The 22,660-nt window shown below is 35.8% G+C and overlaps 1 protein-coding gene across 2 annotated transcripts in view; it reads right to left on the reverse strand.

The window, feature by feature from the left end:
* Nucleotides 1-3,528: 3,528 nt before the first annotated feature.
* Nucleotides 3,529-22,660, reverse strand: part of LOC118744135 (solute carrier family 28 member 3) — a 63,780-nt gene continuing 44,648 nt past the window's right edge. For both annotated transcript variants that reach the window (XM_036476886.1, XM_036476887.1), the window contains 3 exons: nt 4,723-4,876; nt 4,431-4,635; nt 3,529-4,297 (listed from right to left, as the gene is read on the reverse strand). In XM_036476886.1, the coding sequence (XP_036332779.1) occupies nt 3,529-4,297; nt 4,431-4,635; nt 4,723-4,876 (1,128 nt within the window). The remainder of the gene's footprint in view (nt 4,298-4,430; nt 4,636-4,722; nt 4,877-22,660) is intronic.

Below are 22,660 nucleotides of genomic sequence, written 5' to 3' on the forward strand. Positions count from 1 at the left end.
TAAACTATGCAACTTAATTGTTTGTTTTCCACGCGAACTTTGACATACCTAGTATATATTAACAAAATAAACTTCCCTTCAACAGCTTGTTTTCAAATGGCGCTTGTTTGTTGTTTTACCAGTTATGAACGATGAACATGGAAAGAAATAACATCGATGTAGCGATATTTGTGGTTTTTCAAACATCGATATTGGCTTCGCATTTTATGAACGATGTATCGATTTTTCAGATATAAACGATGTAGCGTGTGCAACCCTAAGTACAACAAATAACAGGAAAAAAACAGTAAAACATATAAATAAATAGTGATTCTTAAAGACAAGATTTATAAAAAACAGACACTTAATAAAAAATACAGTGGCTATCCATATTGACTAAAAAATATATATAGATAGCGAAACTCATAATTATGCAAGATACATACATATCGAGGGCTTATATTTAATACCCTTTATCTGGAATTTCCACAAGATTCAGCTTCTTGTATGAAAACCCACCTAAGAATTAAGTGCTGTTAATGCTAACCTTATAAATAACTTGTTGGTACAATTTACTATTGAATTCCAAAGTTAGAGTTAACATCGTAATGGGTTTCACCATCAGAAACGTAGTTTTTCTGAAAATTGCAAAAATTTGAGATGGCAGGTTTGAACGTAATACCATGTTCTGACCGACATCGAAAACATGCTTCGTTGATAAAACTGGTTTTCGACCTAAAACTTGTGTTTTCGTCCATGTAAAATCTGTCAAACGAAAACTAGTTTTCGCTGAAAACCATTTGAAAACTCACGTTCCACTCATTCCAATCGGTGTCTGCACTAGTGTTTTTCGATTATTTATCGAAGTGGAAGTCATTTTATCATCTTTAATACGTTATTTCGGATTTATTGTTAATTAGGTGGCCAAAATAAAGTAAGCATGGAAGTAAAAGGTTGTTAATGAAAAGAAATTGAAGGAAAAGTTTTTTGGTTTTGCTTTTGTGTAGCAAAACTGTAAACAAAGGATGAAAGAAATGTCAACGAAAACACCAACAGTCGTGTGAACAGCCTTCAGCCCACAACCCCAAGGTGTTTTCGTTGTCGGTCAGAACATGGTATAAGCCCACGATATACATATGTATGTATATTCGTTTTAACGAAAGTACGAATCAGGGACCAAAAACCACAGTAATTTTTTTATTTTTTAAGTCAGCTTGGCCAAATATTTTTAAGTAGAAATAAAAGTCATTTCCCGATAATAAATAAACCGCTTATGCAAATTAAACAAGTTTGGTATCAAATGAAAGAGAACTAAATAGGTTTAAAACTGAAATTCCTAAACGAGGAAAGCCTCCTATTGGAAAATATTTCAATTAGAAATGTGAAATATGAAAAATATAAATTTCTTTTGTATTAAATTATGAAAAAAACATAAATAAATTGTTCGTTATTTCTGTTTAAAAGCTGTTTAGTCATTTTTCTTTTGATACCAAATTTGTTTAATTTGTTTGTTATCAGGAAATGACTTTTGTTACAAGCTTACAGAATATTTGGCAAAGTTGACTTAAAAAAAAAAAATAACTGTTATTTTCGGTTCATGGTACGAATATAGGACAAGCCTAAAGCTGCTTTTATTTAGAGTATTGCGAATGGACAGTGGAATAGAGATCCATGTGCGAATAGCATTGACAAAGATTGATTTGATGATTCTAAATTGTATATTTTTTAGCACATCAACAAAATATGAATTACATTAAACAAGCAAAGTGGTAAATGATTTATATGCCGTTGTAGTTTCGGGGGATATTCTTGCGAGTCTTTTACAATATTTGGCGTAATGTGAATAACTGGTCTATGGAGGATTTCCAAGGTCTAAAGCCCCACTGATATGGTCCAGTCAGTTCGTTGACGATGGGCTAGAGCTTCACACAATACGCTCGATAGGAACTTCTAACATAAGAAGAAGGCTGAAACCGCGGTAGCTGTTGGCTTTGACCGGGTAGCCTTTCTTGTGCATTGGGCGGAGCACACGTAAATTGCGGTGGTCGGGCACGCGTTCATTTAACCATATTCTGCCTAGAGTTGATCCATGCACTTATCCACTTTTCACTTCGGTACTTGTTGTTTTTCATCCTCGTAATTGCTATTCGTACCTCGTCATAGTGGGGTAGAACATCGACTCCGCCATCATAGACTGCTCGGGTTCGCCGTTCTGGACATCGGTCACTAGTTCGCTCTGGTTGTTTTTACAGGAGTTCGTCCTGGTCTTGAAACCTTCCGTAGGTCTCTGATAAAATTTTCTGCCGGTTTTTGAAGAGTGCTCTCTGAGAGTTGGTGTGAGACTCGAGTGGTGAATGCACTGACCGTCTGTTGTGATGGCAACTTTCTTTGCATTGTTGGGTGCACATTTGCGGTTGCATATCTTGCTGCAATAAGAAAGCGGTCCGAGTCGATGTTTGGCCCTCGGAGTGTACGTACGTCTAAAAGACTGGAAGCGCGCCTTATCACATTATGATCGATTTCGTTTCTCGTTTTTAAATCTGGAGGCAGCCAAGTAGCTTGATGGATTTTTTTATGCAAGATATTGTACCATGTTTTGGGCCCCGGCGAACCCGATGAGCCTCACTCCGTTATCGGACGTCTCGTCGTGGAGGCTGAATTTTCCGACAGTGGGGCCAAATATCCTTTCCCTGCCTACCTTGGAATTGAAATCGTCGAGGACGATTTTGATATCGTGACTCTCATAGAAGCTATCTTTGGACGCTTCGTCCTCTTACGTCGGAGAGCGGGCGCACATGAGTGAGCTATTTGCTATGATGCGGACTATGGCTTGACGCTCGTCCATCGTAAATTGAACACCGAATTTCCGTTCCTTTAAGTGACAGCTATAATAGACGTCACAAAGCGGTGCATTGCATTTCTTGGATAGCGGTGATGTTGGCTTTTGTCTTTACGAGGACATCAACCAGGTGCAGCCCTTATATCGAAGTCCATTTGAAACGTGTACCATGGCCGACATCAAAAGGTGTGTCTCATCTGAGGATTTGTTGAAATTCTTCACTGGAAGTGGTTTTGGTGAGGCGGGGCCCAAACCCAGTGACCCAAGACAAACACACGCTTGCAGCCACACCTACTGGTGAACATACGCTGTACACTTCAGTCAGCCTTTAAACCGAAGCTCCCTCTCTTTCTGCCGTGACCCAAGGCTTCACTCAGATTCGTTACCGCATCTCGCACATGGGTTGCTTACGTTGCCCAGAGTGCGCGAACGAGGACGCAAAAGTCGATATTGAGTGCGTGTGGTTACAAAATGGAAATCATTGCACCAGGATGAGGGTAAAAATTTGTTTTATAACTGTATATCTTCATTTATAAAGGGATCAGTGTGCAAACATAATGACTAGAAGTGAAATGGATTAAGGATTTTTTGATTTTAGGTTTGGATTTGTGAGGTGCTTGCCGTGGTTTTTATGGCGATTCAAGAATAGCTTATGAGTTGTGCATGTAAAAAAACATACTTTATATGTACTTGTGGTTGTTATAGTGGACTTACGATTTCTCTAATTGAATATTTTTTGACGTGGTTTGACTCTCTTCAGTTTCGGGCATGTATAGTTTGGAAAATGCCAATGCTGCAGGTGCTGCCATAACGCTTGAAGTAATTAAGTGAGCTGCTGAAGCTCCAAACGACAAATATGCTGCTAATACCGTTCCAGAAACCGTCGCAAATCCAGAAGCCATAATGGAATGTAATTCACTGGCTGTAAGCTTTTTCAGGTATGGTTTAATTAGCAACGGGCTTTCGGACATGCCCAAAAATATATTAGCTGCTGATGTAACACTTTCACAAACCGTGGTTCCCAAAACTTGTTGCAATAACCATCCAAGTCTCATAACTACCCATTGCATAGCACCCAAATATTGTAAAATTGAAACAAAAAAACTGAAGAAAAATATAACGGGCAAAATAGCAAAAGCGAAAATGGAGTCATTGATGAGCGTATCACCATAAACGAAACGACTTCCTTCATCAGAAAACGATAAAAAGCTTGCAACTTTATCGCCGATGCATTGAAAGATTTTACGGCCCACTTCCCAACGAATGCACAGCACGCCTAAAATAAACTGCCACGCTATTCCAGATACGACAGTTCGCCACTTGATTGCTTTGCGGTCATAAGAAAATATATAACCAGTCAGTATGAGAACGCATGGGGCCAACAGCGATTTCAATTTGTTTCTATCGTCCTTGGTATCAAAGTACAAAAATACCATCAGCAGAATAAGAAGGATTGCGAGCATGATGGTGGAGACAAGTCTAGCATGGAAGAAAATTAAGAAATGTAAATTAATAATTATTACGGAAACTTTTATTTAACAGATAAAATTTTAGCAGATGAGGTAATGTTTATCTCTTTTAGGATGGTGCTACTTATTTATATTCGTTTTACCTTTTTCGACTGAAATGCTTCCACCATTTTCCAAATGGGTAGATATACTGTCTTTTTAGAGGTGCACCTATAGTTGGCTTCAAGATTTTGAAGTAAAAGAAACCAAAGTAAACAAATCCCAGTAGCAGCACCAATAACCCATATCCATTGCATAATTGAATTCCACACAGCTTATTTGGGTTATTAGAATTACAGTCGTTATTTGCTGTGTAAAAAATAAACGAGCATTATACATTTATTTATAAGTACATACATATGTACATGAATAGTTTTAGACTGCAGACAAACCCACCGACATCGATATAGTGATACGTGGCATAGGCGAAGTATCCCGCGACAATTAGATGAGCTGCAACCTTAAGAACAGTGTGTGTCGTTTGCTTAAATCTGCTTTTCACATTTGGTTCCCTCATTTGGTATTCAAAGTTAGATTGAATGTTATCCACCTGAAATTAAATTGGAAATTCATACTTTGGTGTTAGTGCATTGGCATTCATTAACAGAACTGAAGCGCTTCGAGATACATTCAATATCATAAACGACTATGTGGAGCCCTCGTTAAATGCTCTGCTGCCATGGGCGTAGCCAGGTAGGGGCAGGGGGGTGCTCGAGCCCCCCCCCCCCTAACTTTCAAATTTTCCTTATATATATATAAAATAGTACCCTGAAATGCCAGCTTAATAGGGTCGAGCCCCCCCTAAATTTCATTCTGGCTACGCCGATGTCAAACGGCAATAACGCAAATTTGTGTTATTGCCCAATTGAATGTGAAATAACAAAAATTTGCTTTATTTCATTTCTCGTTGAGCAATAAGACCAACTTTAAATCTTAACAATTTGAGTAATAAAGCAAAATAGTGCAAATATGTAGGTAGTCACCCAGTTACATTTGACAAAAAGTAGTACATGAACAAGTTAAATGGACGTATTTGTAAGCATATAATTTTGAAAGTGCCCGGCCTCGCGGCGGTCCGCGTTCGACGCCGCGCTCGCGTCCCCCGCCCCACCCCACCTTTTGCAATTACATATGTACTGGTGGCATTATAACCGTTTAGAAAAAGGAAAAATGATAAAATAACACTAGTTCACTTCTGAAACTGCTATTTATTAATGTCCAAGTAATGGGAATTATTGTGTATGGTGTTATTGCATGCATCCCACCCATAGTGGAATTTACCAGGTGCCACTGCTTTATTAGAAAATTTGCCTATAAAATGTGACTATAAGGCAGCCGAATGTCAGAAAATAAAGCGAGAAAGCCGTTTTATTACTTCATCTGTTTATTGCGACATGGTTCCATGCAAACATTTTAAGGTTTTCCAGAAATGTTTTTAACATATTAAAAAGCATGCAGTAAAACTTCATACAAAAGCGCTATGTCTAATATGCGGAGCAGTTTTTAAAGACGATGCTTTTCCTATATTTTGTTAGACTTTTCATAAGTAAAAATATTTTGAGAATATTACTTTCTTCATATGAATTATATCACATTTTTTAAACGGTTTTATTTAGCTCACTCCGTTTGTTTTATTCTTGGGTCAAATTTAGTAATTCAAATTTCACCCTCTTCCTGTCAACCGATTAATCTGAAATTTTGTATACACTTTGGATTTTGGTGACAATACAATTATGTTTATTCATTATCATTATAAATTCAAGATGGCCGCCACTACAAAATGGCGGATAATTTATGTTTTTTTTATTAATCCCATCAATATGGGTATCAAATGAAAGGGCTCAACAAGCAGAATACAATATACTATAAAAAATTGAAATCCAAGATGGCGGCCGCTACAAAATGGCGGATAACGTAGGTTTTATCAATCCCATCAACATGGGTATCAAATGAAAGGTCTCAACAAGTAGAATACAATTTACTATGCAAAATTGAAATCTAAGATGGCCGCCGCTACCAAATGGCTGATAACAATTTTTTATCAATCCCACCAATATGGGTATCAAATAAAAGGGCTTGACAAGAAGAATACAGTGCACTATACAACCTCAATATTTAAGATGGGCGCAGCCACTAAATGGCGTATAATAATAAGATTTAAATTTAGAAATTGAATCTGTAATTTAGGTATCGATTAATCCAGCCTGAATCCACCACCCAAGTCCAGATTTTGTATCGTGTTGAGGACTGTATGGCGTTAGGGTGGCTAAAAATGATACGTCGTTAGCGGTACACCACCCAAGTTAAGGTGAAAGGTTAAAACGCGCCGAGAACTGTATGGCATTAGGGTGGATAAAAATGATATGTCGTTAGCGTTTTCCCCTCAAGACTCAGGCGCATCTTGTTGTACATAGCCTTGCCCCGTTTAAATGTCCATTACTCGTGGGAACAAAATGGTAAAAAAAAATATAAATAAAAATAGGTAAAAAAACTTTTTAAGTTAAACGGTTTTATGTTAAACATACATTGCAATGTTTAAGATAAATGTACTAAAAACCAAAAAATAATAAAAATAGGTAAAAAAACTTTTTAAGTTAAACGGATTTATGTTAAACATACATTGCAATGTTTAAGATAAATGTACTAAAAACCAAAAAATAATAAAATAGATACAGTCGTGGGAATTATAAACATATGCATAGACTAGACTAAAATAAAACCATGGGGCACGTCAATTGTCTACAATCGTTGATTAAAATGTTTGTTTTGTAATGTTACACTATAATTAGGCAGTTGTTCAACCGACAACGATAGACGTGTGATAAGTAGGGCTAGAATGTGGAAACAAGCTAGCAAGCTCGATTATAAGCGAGTTTTAGGATTTCATAGTGGTGAGCGAGTAGTACTTTTATCATATGTTTTGTCGATTAAAGACAAACTACGAGCAGTGAAACGATTCCTTGCCAGCCAGCAGTGTGAATGTCCAACGATAAACTAGTTGAAACATCTCTTTTATTTACATGGAGTGTATAACTATTGGAATTTCCATGAGCAAGAAAATAGTAAGTAATTTCCTCACCGTCTGCGGGCCAACTGCCTAACGACGAATTAAACGATTCTTCTATCGCACATTAAGTCGATAATTTGTAGACAATTGACGTGCCCCCCGGTTTCTATTTTAGTCTAGTCTATGCATATGTTTATAATTCCCACGACTGTATCTATTTTATTATTTTTTGGTTTTTAGTACATTTATCTTAAACATTGCAATGTATGTTTAACATAAAACCGTTTAACTTAAAAAGTTTTTTTACCTATTTTTTTATTTAATTCAAGGCCTATCAAACAGGTTTAGAGCATTTGAGCAAAAACAACATTTGACTGTATTTTGTTGTTGCTTCTGGTATCGAAGGTGCGCAAAACTGTTCTGATTTTTGTCTTCTACATCAAAGCGTGCCATGCGAAATACGAAAAAGGTAAAAAATTTTAATTGAAAAAAATGAAAATTGTTGCAACTTTCTTTCTTAGTAAATTGGTTCGCTTCTCGAAGCATTGATCCATCATCCTGTGCCAGGCCCAATAATCAGCGGTTGTGCTGCTGAGTTGGGCGAGCTTTCCAAAAGCTGATATTTAATCGCTGGTTTTGTATGGAAAATGTTTCACATGCAAATAGATTTTAACAATTTAGAATTTTTGTCAGAAGAAATGTAAAATATTTGACATTTTCGAGAACAAATAATTTGAAAAAAATCAAATCAGCTGCTATACTGATATTACCTGTTCAATGTGCCTTGGTTTAATTATATTTTTGGAATAAACACAGTTCCATGATACAAAAAAGAAGGTAGTTTCAATAAACAACTTTTGACGGATAATAAAATTTTTTGAAGTTTCATAATTTGTGAGTATTATCAACGGCCTTGCCACTTTGATAATATTAAAACAATAAATCGGAGTATTTTCTTTCCCATATTTATACCAATGTAATAACATTTTAAATCAAAAACTATTATCAGTACTTGGTACTGTTAAAGGAGACTTCATCGTAATAGTTCTCTTCATTTTGTAATAAAAACCACGGGCGCATTTTTCTGTTTTTTTTTTTAATGCCATTTTGCGATTTAAAAATCAAATTCTAAAGAATGTTCTTCCCAAATGAAACCTTGTTATATTTAGGTTCAAATTTGCTTTTAAATTTCTCATCAGATTTTGTAAAAAATTAGGCTTTTAGCATCATTAAATTTCACAAATTAATTTATGCAAAACACCTGAAGAAGGCTTGAACAGACCGCCCTCCGATAAACAGCTAACAGATCGTCGTTTAAAGTACAAAACCGTGTATCGACAAAATGCACAACTGCGTATGTGAGGTTGCATAAATTATTTAGAAGAGAGTAAAACACTCACATTTCAAAATGGTTCTCTTTTTTACAAAGAAATCTCATTTCAGGACGAATGGATAAGGGTTGAGCCAAGAGCTTGTGTGAGCAAATCCAATTTTTGGAGAAAAATGTCAGTTACGCGGTTTTGCAGTTACACATTCTTCATGCGTTCTGAAACCTAGTCGTCAACCCCATTTGCGAAATCATTTAGCCGGCATAATTTTCTAGTTCATCATATTCCACATCTTTGAATGTACTGATAAAATCTCTGCTTAAAAAAATATATTTCTTCCAGTAATCAGGTAGCATGAATTTGATGAAATGCCATAATTTTATTAAAAGTCAAATGGTTAGCAACAACAACGAATATCATTAAATGAAACTACCTTCTTTTTTGTATCATGCACAGTTCTTTCTCCTTCTGTCAGTAAACTGTTTTTTTTTTACAAATAGTATAAAGAAGCAATGGGAAATAAGGCAAAATTTGTTTTATTTCCAACCTTTTTGGAAATAAAGCAAAACTCAGATTTTGGTATTATTTCCCATTTAAAAGTGAAATAAAACAAATTTTGCGTTATTGCCGTTTGTGTTAATCCTGTAAACCGGACTGCTATTGGAACAGACTACATATTAGAAAAACCGAAATTATGCATATGCACTCTTTCGTTTGAAAATCGAAATAATGCATATGAAAAAAATCTAAATAATGCGTATCTGCACAATTTCGGTTGAAAACCGAAATAACGCATATGAGAAAAACGCAGTAATGCATACATGCACAGTTTCGGTTCAAAACCGAAATAATGCAACCCTGGAAAAAATTGTGCGACTAATCTCTAAAGAGAGTATTCCGAGATTACTCTCAATCGGGTACAATTGGGCATTAATTAGTCGCAACTAGTCCCATGCGGGTACTAATGTAGGTCAATTAGTCTCGACTCATTCCTTATCGGTATAATTGGAGATCAATTAGTCCCCAACTCATCTCTAACGGGTACTATTAACGATTTAATGATATGTACGCACTTAGTCAATGCAATTTCATGTGCGGCGTTGGCACAGAGAGAGGGTATTCGCCTAACAAATCCCCGGTTCGAATCTCAGCTGGCGCGAATTTTTATTTTTATTTTTTAAAAGTGACTAGTCGCTTTTCATACCCGTTCGGGTATAAAGGGGTAGAATTAGTCTCTTCATAGGACATGCTCGAACAAAAGCGAACAGTTCATTCCATATAAAGAGATCAAAAGTGGTATTAGTCGCATGCTCCTTTGCGATTGCTCCCGGAGTCATCCTGGATTAGTCCCATTTTTTGCAGGGAAATTACAAAAACCGAAGTAATGCATACATGCACAGTTTCGACTCAAAACCAAAATAATGTATATGAGAAAAACCAGTGCATACATGAAAACGAACTTCTCTCTGCGTAGGCGGCCTTCGGCCGCGCTTAGGGATTATAACCACGGTTGCCAACTTTTGGATTCTTGAAGCCGGGACGCACAATAAGTCTGTTCTTTTGCTCGCCCGCAAGAGCCCGAAAGTGGCCAATTTGTGCCTCTTTGGTTGGTTCTCGGGCTGTTGAGAGCCATTTTGAGCGAGTAATATTTGCTTCTCACTAGCCCGAAGTCGGCCGGGCTCTTTTTCCGGGCGAGTTTCTGAAATCTGTCAAACTGCCAGAAGAACATTGGTAGGTGAAAAAATATCAAGTGCGCTCAAATCTTAAATTTATAGTTGTGAACGATTTGACGTTTAGGGTTGCCAGATTTTTTAGTCGTGAAATCAGTACGTTAGACTTTTTCATGCTAAACAAGTAAGAGCAGCGCTGTCTTCGGCTATGCCGAAGGCTTCATACCTTTCATGAACATCTGCAAATTTTACTTTGACAGATTACTGCTTTTGAATACATCTGCATACATCGATAGAGGAGTTACATACTTATATAAAAAATCGCATCTAAACAATCAGAGGTATGGAAGATGTACTTTATATGACACCAATCTAAGTGATTTTCACCGCTATGTGATCGGTATGTAAACCGGTAACACAATTTATTGGGTTTAGTTTCGTACATAAAGGAGATATATGGCAAAAACTGGTATCTTAACAATCAGTGCTATAGGAGATAAAGCTTATACAGCATAGATTTTGACGATTTTCTCAGTAGACTTTGTATTATTATTTAATATATCTTACGAAATTTATCGGTTTTAGCTGTTCAAATAAAGGAGTTTTACAGTAAAATCCCATATCTGAACAATCAGATGTATGGAAGATATATGTTGTAGTCATCCGATCCTTGTTATTTTCACTGTAAGTATTCTGTTAATAATGAGTGAAAATGGTGCGAAATTTCATGTTTTTAGCTGCATAAATGGAGGAGTTATGATAAAAGACCTCATATCTGAACAATCAGTTGTATGGGGGCTGCAGGTTATAGTGACCCGATCTTTGTTATTTTCGCTGTAAGTCTTCTGTTGATAATGAGTGAAAACAGCGCGAAATTTCATGGTTCTAGCTACATAAATGGATGAATTATAACGAAAAATCTCATATCTGAACAATCAGTTGTATGGGAGCTATAGGTTATAGTTACCAGATCTTTTTAATTTTCACTGTAAGTTTTCTGTTGATAATTATTGAAAACAGTGCGGAATTTCATGTTCCTAGCTATATAAATGGAGGAGCTATAACGCAAAACTTTATATCTGAACAATCAGTTGTATGGGAGCTATAGGTTATAGTGACCCGATCTTTGTAATTTTCACTGTAAGTATTCTGTTGATAATGGGTGCAAGTATTGCAAAATTTCATGTTCGTAGCTGCATAAATGGATAAGTTATAATGAAAAATCTCATATCTGAACAATCAGTTGTATGGGAGCTATATGTTATAGTGGTCCGATTCTTCCGGTTCCGACAAATGATTAATACATTATAAAAATACACCTACCTACCAAATTTGATCCGGATATTTCGAAAACTGAGAGACTAGATTGCATACAAACAGACAGACAGACGGACAGACGGACATGGCTAAATCAACTCAGCTCGACGTTCTGATCATATAAGTATACATTTTCATGGGTCTATCTCTTTTTGTTCTGGTACTTACAAACATCGGACCAAAGTTATAAACCATTTCATGCTCATGAAAGGTATAAAAATCAGTACTTTTTGAAAAACTTAACAATTCGCTAAAAAGAGTATCTAGCTCTTTTCGCTAAAAAGAGTATCTAACTCTATGTGTTGTATGCAAAACTCTTTTACAATGTCAGTAAATTGTGATAAAAGAGTTTTAAGTTATAGGCGAAAGCCATTCGAATATTCAAATTTGTTGTTATTAAACTGAACGTTATTTTCGAGATGACTAGCTTCGAGATAACTAACTCGACAAAAAAACGTCAGCCTTCTTTATAAATAATGTAAACCCCATCATGTTATCGCAACTGGTACGTAACGACCGGGTGATATGCCCATAAAACGACTGAACTTTTTGTTGTATTTATTTCTTTGGCATATGAAATATAATCTGAAATATATCAACTATAATTAAATCATTTTCTTCTTACTTTTTACAGTACAGTTTAAGGAAGTTCCAACGTTATGTAAAAACTTTAAGAAAATCCTAAAGTATTTTGTTTGAATTGAAAATTCAGTACAAATCAGTACGAATGTTGAAAAATCAGGACATTAGCGTACTGATTGAAGAAATGATTAAAATCAGTACAAGAGTTGAAAAATCAGTACTGTACTGATAAAATCAGTACGTCTGGCAGCCGTAGAACAGTTGCACGTATCTCACATTTATCGTGAATATTGGCATAAGTCAAAAACTCTCGATAGGTTAGTAATGCTCTTATGTGAAATAACGACACTTTTTGTATTGTGCCGTTGTTCGTTTCAAAGTTTCAGTGAGACACTTAGGAATTTTGTATGGGAAACAATGACACGTTTCGTTTTGTGCCGTTGTTCAGCAATACAAATGGATTTTTTTTCGATTAACTACTTACGAGTTGTTACTTATTTCGTATTTTTGCAGTCCTACACTTACTAAATCTTTAGGAAAAGTCATAATTTGAAAGCTTACAAATATTCCCTAATGAATGACTGCAAATAATCCGGAATAACAGTCATCGACTAGCTTTCTTTGCCTACGGTTGTTTTCTTTCGCGTGTCGCATAGTTTCTTAATTTCCATATTAGCTATACACCGTTACCTACACACGTACGCTTGTTGTTGTATTTTTTCCCGTGCACGTTGTTCCTATTTGCAGTGATCGAATAAGGCTTAAAATTCGTTTAAAATGCTGCCAGGGCCCCCTAAACTATGGGTCAATAGATTTGCCTCTTTGGCAAATAGTCCCAAAGCAAAAAAAAAACGTTCAAATAAATCTCTTTACGATTTCCAGAGCTCCCGAATCCCTCTATCTCTCTACGAAACTCAGAATACGTGGTGGTCAGTGCAACAAATAATGATAAAACATTAGCCCAGTACTCATGTTTTGCAGTACATAGATCTCTAAAAATCATCAGCAATGAAATCGAAAATATTTCAGAACTTCGCGATGGAAGTCTTTTACTTCTTGTAAAAAAACAAAATAGCCGCGAACAAATTTATCGCAGCAAAACATCTACCAGGGATATGTGAAATAAGATGCAAATTCCATGAAAACCTTAATTCTGTAAAAGGCACTATTTACGCCCCTATTTAAACAAAATTTCTGACGAGGAAATCGTCAAGGAACTCGATCGTCAAGATGTGGCCAGCATTTACAAATTCACCAAAATTGTAGACGACAAACGTCAACTCTCCGGTGTGGTCTTACTCACGTTTGACTCTTATAATTTGCCCGAAACTATCAACGTTTCTTGGCTACGGTTGCCAGACGTTCTGATTTTATCAGTATAGTACTGATTTTTCAACTCTTGTACTGATTTTATTCATTTCTTCAATCAGTACGCTAATGTCCTGATTTTTCAAAATTTGTACTGATTTGTACTGAATTTTCTATGCAAACAAAATACTTAAGTATTTTCTTAAGGTTTTTACATAACGTTGGAACTTCCTTATACTGTACTGTAAAAAATAAGAAGATAATAATTTAATTATAGCTGACATGTTTTAGATAATGTTTGATATGCCTAAGAAATTAATATAACACAAAGATCAATCGTTGTATGGGCATATCGCCGGGTCGTTACGTACCAGTTGCGATAATATGATGGAGCTTAAATTATTTAAAAAGAAGGCTTACATTTTTGTCGAGTGTTGTTAGTTATCTCGAAAATAACTTTCAGTTTAATATCAATAAATTTGAATATTCGAATGGCTTTTTCCTATATTTTACAACTCCTTTACAACTTTTCTCAATTTACTGACTTTGTAAAAGAGTTTTGCATACAAGACATAGAGTTAGATACTCTTTTTATCGGATTCTTAGTCTTTCACAGTTTTTGCGTAGTTGAAAAATTATTTAAGCCATGAGGAAATATAGATGAACTCCTTAAAAAGTGGTACTTTTTCACTGTATGAGAGGATCTTAGGAATAAAGTTTGTTTCCTGGCGCAAAGAGAGAAACCGCCTTCTAATTAAAATTTTTGAAAGTGAACTTCAAATTAAAAGTAATTCTAAAATGAAATGTATAGAATTCGTTGACTATGTAAACACAGAAAATGGGAATGATCTCATTATTGCCATGATACAAATATTTAAAGGTAAAACCGCCAGTTTCCACAAACGCAAGAGGCAAAATCCTTGAGGATTTGATTTTCTCCGACGCCTGATAGTCCTTAACGATAATGCACCGACCCACTTTTCCACACAAAAATCTTTCACCAACGTTGATGTGGTTATGTGCTCTGCTAATCTGGCACCAAAGCTTAGTAGTTCAACATTGGACTCTCTCCACGGAAGTGACCACTTCCCTATTGTGACGAATCTCAGCATACCACATACTGTTTGTGGCAAATCAAAGCCAAAATTTCAGACAGACAAAGCTGATTGGGTCAGGTTTCAAGCGCTTGCCGAAAAGTTTATTTCAGGGACCACACAAACTCGCTACATTAATAAGGAAGCAAAAAATATTGTAAAAACCATACGCACAGCTGCACATTATTCTATTCCTCAGACGCGACACAACACACAAAAACATATCGTACCGTATTGGTCCTGAAACCTCTCCTTATTAAGGGAAAACAAAATCAATTCATGAAAATCGTTCAAAAAACACCGATCGGACGATAACTTACTCATCTACAAAAGAGCAAATGCCGTTTTTAAGAAAAACCTTAAAGAAGCCATCCGGAAATCTCTGGAGGATTTCACTCCGTCAATAAATTCCACGACCGATCTTAAACAAGTATGGACCAATATAAAAAGATTGACGGGAACATACACCCCACATACAATAAAATTCATCAACACCAACCACGGCCCAATTCACTCGTCAAGAGACATTGCGGATTTTCTCTGCACTTACTGGTCCAATTATTCGGAAGATTCTAACTTTCACCTTGACTTTAATCAAGGGAAAAATAACACTTTGGCGATAGACTACAAAAACCACAACACATCTACAAAGGTCAGAGAAACGGAAAACCCCATTTCCACCTTTCAACTTGAAGACACAATCGCTTCCATTAAAGGTAAAATTCCGGGAAGAGATCGAATCTCATACCCCTTGATAAAAAATCTTTCAGGAAAGATTAAGAAAAGAATCATTGATATTTATAATGAAATATTAAACCAAGGAACTTATCCGCATAGTTGGAAGCACATAATTGTAGTCCCTATACCCAAGCTAAGCCAGTGCACCACAACCGCGTCAGGCTTCAGACCTATATCAGTTCTTCCTTGCCTAAGCAAAATCTTAGAGAAAATAGTAACAAAACGTATCAGGTGGTATGCACTTTCTAGCGGTTTAATCAGTCCACACCAGGTCGCCTTTAAGGAAGGCCAAGGCACCATGGATGCGATAAAAATCATGTTTTAGTTCTTAGTCTCGATTTCGAGAAAGCGTAAGATCGAATAGGAATTCTTGTCGTGCTAAGAAAGTTGGCAGACTGGAAAATTGGCACTAAAATATATAACTTTGTGAAAGCTTTTTTAACAAAACGCACCTTTTGCGTCAAAGCGAACGATACATTTTCAACCACAAATAATCTGTACAATGGCATCCCACAAGGTTCGCCGCTGTCTGTAGTCCTGTTTGTCATCTCATTTGATGACATCAATAGTTTCAAACCAAAGAACTATCTCACATATTATATACGCAGATGACGTTCTTTTATTTTCAAAATGTAAAGATTTGGCGACTGCTAACAACAACTTTAGTAAAATTTTAAGTGAAATTACTAAATGGTCCGACTCCTCCGGTGCTAACATATCCATCGCAAAATGCAAAACATTTCACGTTTGCAATAAACAAAGATGTGTGTCAACAAAGTATTCCTAACTGTAGTACGTATATTAGGGATAATATTCAATGAAAAACTAACGTATAAAGAGCATTGTTTATATATCAAGAAAGAGTTAATTACACGTTTAAATGTAATCAAATACCTTTCATCTAAATACTGTTTGGTTCACACAGCTACATTAATAAACACCGTTAAGGCACCGATTTTATCGAAATTAGACTGCGGACTTGGGATCTATAGGCACTGTGCAAAAAGCAACCTGCGTCTAATAGCTCTAGCCTATCATACTGCTGCCAGAAGAAGTCTGCGGGCATTCCCAACCTCTCCCACTAAACGCGTCTTGATAGAAGCAGGTCTACTTTCGATCGAATAAAGGGTCACACAGGCCACCAGCAGGCTAACCTCGAAACTGCTATTCAGCTACAACCCCCTACTTCAAGGGCTGGTTAAAAACACTGTTATCAGGAAAAAGGAAAGAAGTCGAAAATCTACAGTCGAAAGAGTTATTGATACAGCGCGAGCACTAGAAATTCCTATTACACAGTACAATACCAAATACACTCACCCCCCTCCGTGGCAGGACTTCGAATCATTTGTATTACTCGATATGGCGAAACGTTCAAAACACAGCACATCAACCTCAAGTTTCCGCAAAATATTCCTCGAGCTCACATCTTCCTTTCGAGAAACCAAATACAAATTCATATATACTGACGGCCTAAAAAAACTCCACTACCACTGCCTATGCCGTTGTTGACGAACACGGAAATACAATCGCTACGCCTCTTGTCCGCCCATACTGTAGTGTTTTTACAGCAGAAGCAGTAGCGGTTTACGAGGCTCTTAAGTTTGCATTGCAATCGAGGGACAAATTTCTTATTGTAACAGACAGTCTTTCAACTTTAGAATCACTTTTAAAGAACCAAAATAATAATCAATTAATGTTAGCCATCAGGAATATGTTAATGGAAAGCGAAAACCGTATAAAGATTATGTGGAGTCCGAGCTACGTGGGAATCGAAGGGAACGAAGCCGCAGACAGTAGAGCTAAAGTTACCACAGAGGAACCACTATTCCTGTCAAAATGGATCCTCAAAAAAGATATACTTAGATGTATAAACTCAAACGTGTTCTTAAAAAAACAAAACGAGTGGAAAAACTATCGCCATCACATCGACATCAACACGGAATGCAAAAAGCCTACTTTACTCTACAATGTCAGCTGCAGCGCATTAAAATCATTTATTCGTCTAGGGATTGGACACACAATTATCACCCACAGCTATAGTCTTTCTGGATCGAAGTCACCTCAATGCCCTTTTTGTGGTGTAAACGAACTCACCTTTTGCCATTTGTTAGACAATTGCCCACAATTCACTCCAACAAGAAATTCATTATTCGATAAAATCAGACCTTCGAGCCTACTGTCCGAAACTGTCCCAGGAAAAATAAAACTGATCAATGAATTTTTGGAAAAACTGAATTAAAAAAAAAATTACATAAATATTTCAATTCCTTTCAAAATTGTAATGTATTTTAATTGCATTATTATCTTAGCGTAAGTCAAAAGTGTTCTTAGCGAATAAGCGAGCCGAAGGCCCTAGACGCTAGTGCTCCTCTTATAATGTAAGCGATTGAGTTATCACTCGTCTTCCAATTAATAATAATAATAATATTCCGGAATAATTACGTTCCAAGACATATTAGTGCTAAATTACGAAACACAAAATCTTTAATTGGCTCTACTGAAATGTATGAAATGAGTTGAGTTGTGTCGTTATGGCAGAGCACCATCGATATGTGGTCCTGTCTTGGCCATAAGTGTCGCACTTACGCTCATTTGCCGAAAACTAGCCCGAAAATGTAAAAAACAAACCTGGGGCCTCTTTCATAAAGCGACAGTGATAATTTTGTAACGACAGGCCATTTCCAGGTTGTCAGTGACAATTCAACAGTGGTGGGTGTTTTGTTTCATAAAAACAATTGTCACCACCTCTTAAATTCCATGAGAAATTCCACTGAAAAAGTAACAAATTGTCATTGTCGGAGGTTAAGATTATCGTTGACAAAATTGTCGCCAGTCGTATGAAATTTATATGTAAATCATATGTAATATTGTATTTGCATTATTTTAGTTTTAAGAACTATTCAAATCATTGAAAAGTAATGAAATGCGCGCAATTACCATGTACATAAATAAATTTACAAAACTCTCCTGTAAAAGCTTTCCGACGGAACTATTTGGTTTTGTAGCCAATGGTCGCGTTCATAAGACGTAGCTGTTTAGCTCATCTGCTACGAAACTGCTGGCAACTGTTGGACCCAACAATTACGTCTTAGAAACGGCTTGATGAATATGCTGCCAAATGAACAGCTGATAAATATAAACAAATGAAACTGCAACAAATAGAGATAGTTGCGCCGATACTATTTAGAATTCAACGCTGAGCGGCCGCCGTGTTGAAAAAATCGTCCAATGTTACAATAGGGCTATTCGCGATCCGGTGCAAATGGCCTAGCATCATTGCATTGCAAATTTGTATTGCAAATTATTTGCAATACACAAACAAAATACACGCATTTGCATTTGTCATTGCTTGGCAAATTTGCAATACCGAAAATCCATAGCATAAAAATGCTATGCATTGCATTCATAAACAAAACCAAAGCTGATGCACAAAAATTGTTTTGCAAAAGCTTTACCATGACAGTTTAATAAAGGTCGCTCACAATCCATGGCATATTTCTGCAATTGCATAAATTTGTCAGCTCTTATGCACCGAATCGCGAATAGCCCTATTGAATTAAACAGTGTAAAATTATATAGCAAACATCTTAAAAACATATACATATTTAGAAACGCAGTATTATTATAAAGTATTTGTCAAAACGCATGTGCTTCCTCGACTTTAGCGCTCAGACGCACAGGGGTTTCGTATTATTTGCAAAAAGAAATAAAATGATACAGACAGTGATTTAGTATTAATTCAAATCAATAGTCATATATATTTGTCAAGATTTCTTTGTATACAATTGAGTCTATTACCTTAATGCGGGAAATATCGATGAGGCTGGTAGCTCCGGTGTTCTTCCTTGATGATTCAAAAGAGAAGTGAAGGATTAAATTAAATCGCGTTAGTTGCGGACCGCCGGACAAACACCGATATAGAAGGGGAAAGTTAACGAAAGTTCGTTGTCCGGCGAGAAGGACTTGCTAACGGCCCAAGTCTTCGCGTTAATACGTATGTGTATACATACGTGCGCATGTATAGTTATATACACACGCATGCGTACACAAATACGTATTTGAGTGAGTTAGAGAAAATGGCATTAGGGTGGAGCTTTTTGAAATATTTAGGCTGAAGGCCTAAACAGTTAGGGGATTCACAAGACGTGTTAACCGTCGTAAAATCTTAAGCTTAACACTTGTTTATGTAAAATAGCGGTTAAAATGGTTGGGGGTTGGCTAATTATATATTCTTTATCAGTTTAAAAGAATTTCGGTTTAGTTAGAAATCCCCTAAAACCATTTTAATTAAAAAAGATGTTAACCTTAAGATTTTACGACGGTTAACACGTCTTGTGAATCCCCTAAGTATTTTAGTTACTTTATCACATCAGTAATATAAAATATAATAAATTTGTTTGCAACTGCCACCTAACAAGGCGCCGTTAAATTTAATATAAGCGGCGTAAGTCTTTTCGATCAGCTGTTTAGGCTAAGCCCTCCACATTGAGTTCAGGTAGTGTAAAAATTTTCCGCTGGAAAAAATGGCGGAAAGTTGCCAACTTTTGGGCTGAGCGTAACTACTCAACTGTGCGTTTCTAAGACAAACAGCCAACGGCTACCCAACAGCTACGACTTATGAACGCGCCCATTGTCGCGACAATTTTGCCAGAGTGAAAATAGTCAGCACAATTTTCGACAATATTCCATATTATCACTGTCGTTTTCCAAAAATTTCCAAAGTTGCCTACAAACGTATATGAAACAGGAAAAATGTCGCCGACAATTCTGGCAGTGAAGTTTTATAAATAGAAAAATGACAATTGTCGCACCTGTCCCTTTTATGAAATAAGCCCCTGATGTTAGGAAAGAGGGTAGGTAAAATTACATATGTACACAATCTGTAACAAACGACGATCAATTTTAATGATGTATTTTTGGAAATTTTCTTTTTAGAAAAGCAAAGCAATGTAAAATTAGGCCATAAATAACAAGAAAAAACCTTAAGGACGAGTACACCCAAAGTTTAACATTCTATAAATATAATATTTATTCACAAAAAATAAACAAAAACATCAACACGTGGTCAAGTCTAAATAGCAGCAGAATAGCTACCCGAAATAGCAGCTATAACTTCTACCAAAATGTAAATTGCTGTTTTTCATTTTCATTTTCATTAATAACGGCCCAATCAAATTGCTGAATATAATTGTTATAAGGCGATAAATAACAAAAAGCTTCAATGATAATATGATTACTTAACAATTTCATATAAAATTTAAATAAAAATCTTTGTATTTATAGTGCCGCACAAAATTATTTTTGCACAAAGAATATTTCGAAATGCATGCAACAATTTTTATTAAATATTTTCGGCGAATTTTTTATAAAAATATTGTTGATACTACAACAAAAAAACATAAAAAAAATCTCTTTACTTCGTGCAAAGCTCAGAAAAATTCAATAAATTTACCTACACCCCAGCAATCATAAATGAGTCTTTAAGGAGTCCTATTTCGGAGCCTTTACGATCATAATGAGCGCATTTAAGAGTCAGATATGAGGGTGTTTCCCTTCCTCCGAAGGTCGACTGATTTAGCAAAAATTCATTTATCAAATAAGCCTCAATATGAGTCATATCGGACTCTTATTGGCCTCCTATACGGCTCATTTTGGACTCTTCAAAACAATTTTTGGCCTCATATATGAATCATTTCAGACTCTTTTCGAGGCTCATATCGGCCTCATAAGTTATTACATTTGGACTCTTAGGTTTTTCTTTGAGTCTTATTGAACGCACTATATTTGCAAAAGCATTCAGCAAAAATTCCTTTCAAATAGCATACATACTAACCTGCATATATACACTCCAACAAGCATTTAACATCAGAAGCTGCAGCCAAATTTTGTTTATTTTTTGTTTTTTAGTAATTTCTGTATAAACAAGTTTAGGTATAAATTTCGAATCCTTATTGTTTTTCTATTGGCACAAGGTGCTGGCTCATAATTTGGATCATATACGACTCCTAAAAGACTAATATAAGAGTCAAAAATTGTTATTTTTGAAACTCATATTTCTTATACCATGTTCTGACCGACAACGAAAACACTTCGAAAACGAGTTTTGGGATTGTGGGCTGAAGGCTGTTCACACCGGTTGTTAGTGTTTTCGTTGACATTTCTTACATCTTTTGATTACAGTTTTGCTACACAAAACAAAACCAAAACACTGCCTTCATTTTCTTTTCATTTACAACCTTTAACTTTCATTCTTATTTTACTTTGACCGTCGAATTAACAATAAATACGAAATGGCGTATTAAAGATGATAAAATGTTTTTTCCACTTCGATAAATAATCGAAAAAAAAACTAGTGAGGACACCGATTGGAATGAGTGGAACGTGAGTATTCAAGTAGTTATCAGCGAAAACTGGTTTTCGTTTGAAAGATTTTAAATGGACGAAAACACAAGTTTTAGGTCCAAAACCAGTTTTAGCAACGAAAACATGTTTTCGATGTCGGTCAGAACATGGTATTACCCATCTAGGACTCCTTTCTGACTCATATATTCTGATCGCCCAGAATATGTTGGCGGGTACGTTGGTATTTTAGTATAACAAATAGTGAACCCGCATGGCGCCAACATTTGATTAAATTTTTTAAACAGGTGTAACTCTATTCAAAAACCTCTAAAATCACCATTTCTGAGTGATGAGAGGTCTCGCATGGTGTCGGTTTTCATGTAACTTCAAAAAATAAAACCTGTGCACATCTATGTAGAATCCAAGTTCTTTAATTTGACTTCTCATTTTGGAAATTCGAAATAACGTTGCAGATGTGATGCCCTTCAAAAAAAAAAAATATTATGATGGGAGTTCTAATTAAAAATATTATCAGCCTATAGTCTTCCTAAAACCCTTTCGTTTGACATTAATATTTCGATAATTCATTTATGTATCTTTCGTATAAGTAAAACAAATTCGACTTTTCAAACAGGTGGCAACCTCCTTAAAGGTATTTTCAAACTAAAATCTTTCGCCTGGCATTGTTATAATATTTCAATTAACTGATGAATTAAGTTGAATTTAGTATTTTTAAGCACATGGCAACTCTCGTAAATAAAGTTTAGAAAAAAACTACTTTCAAACCCATTTCGTTTGATACCCATCTTCTGACAATCCATTTAACTTATTAAATAATTTGAGCTTAATTTTTTCAACAAAAAAAAACCAAATGTTCAATTTAAAGATTTCTTAACACTCGTTCTTTTGATAACCATATTTTAAAATTTCATGTAACTTATGTATAAT

Source organism: Rhagoletis pomonella, unplaced genomic scaffold (assembly GCF_013731165.1).
Source record: "Rhagoletis pomonella isolate Grant_MI unplaced genomic scaffold, Rhpom_1.0 Rhpom_scaffold_00008, whole genome shotgun sequence".
NCBI classification, from domain to species: Eukaryota; Metazoa; Arthropoda; class Insecta; order Diptera; family Tephritidae; genus Rhagoletis; species Rhagoletis pomonella.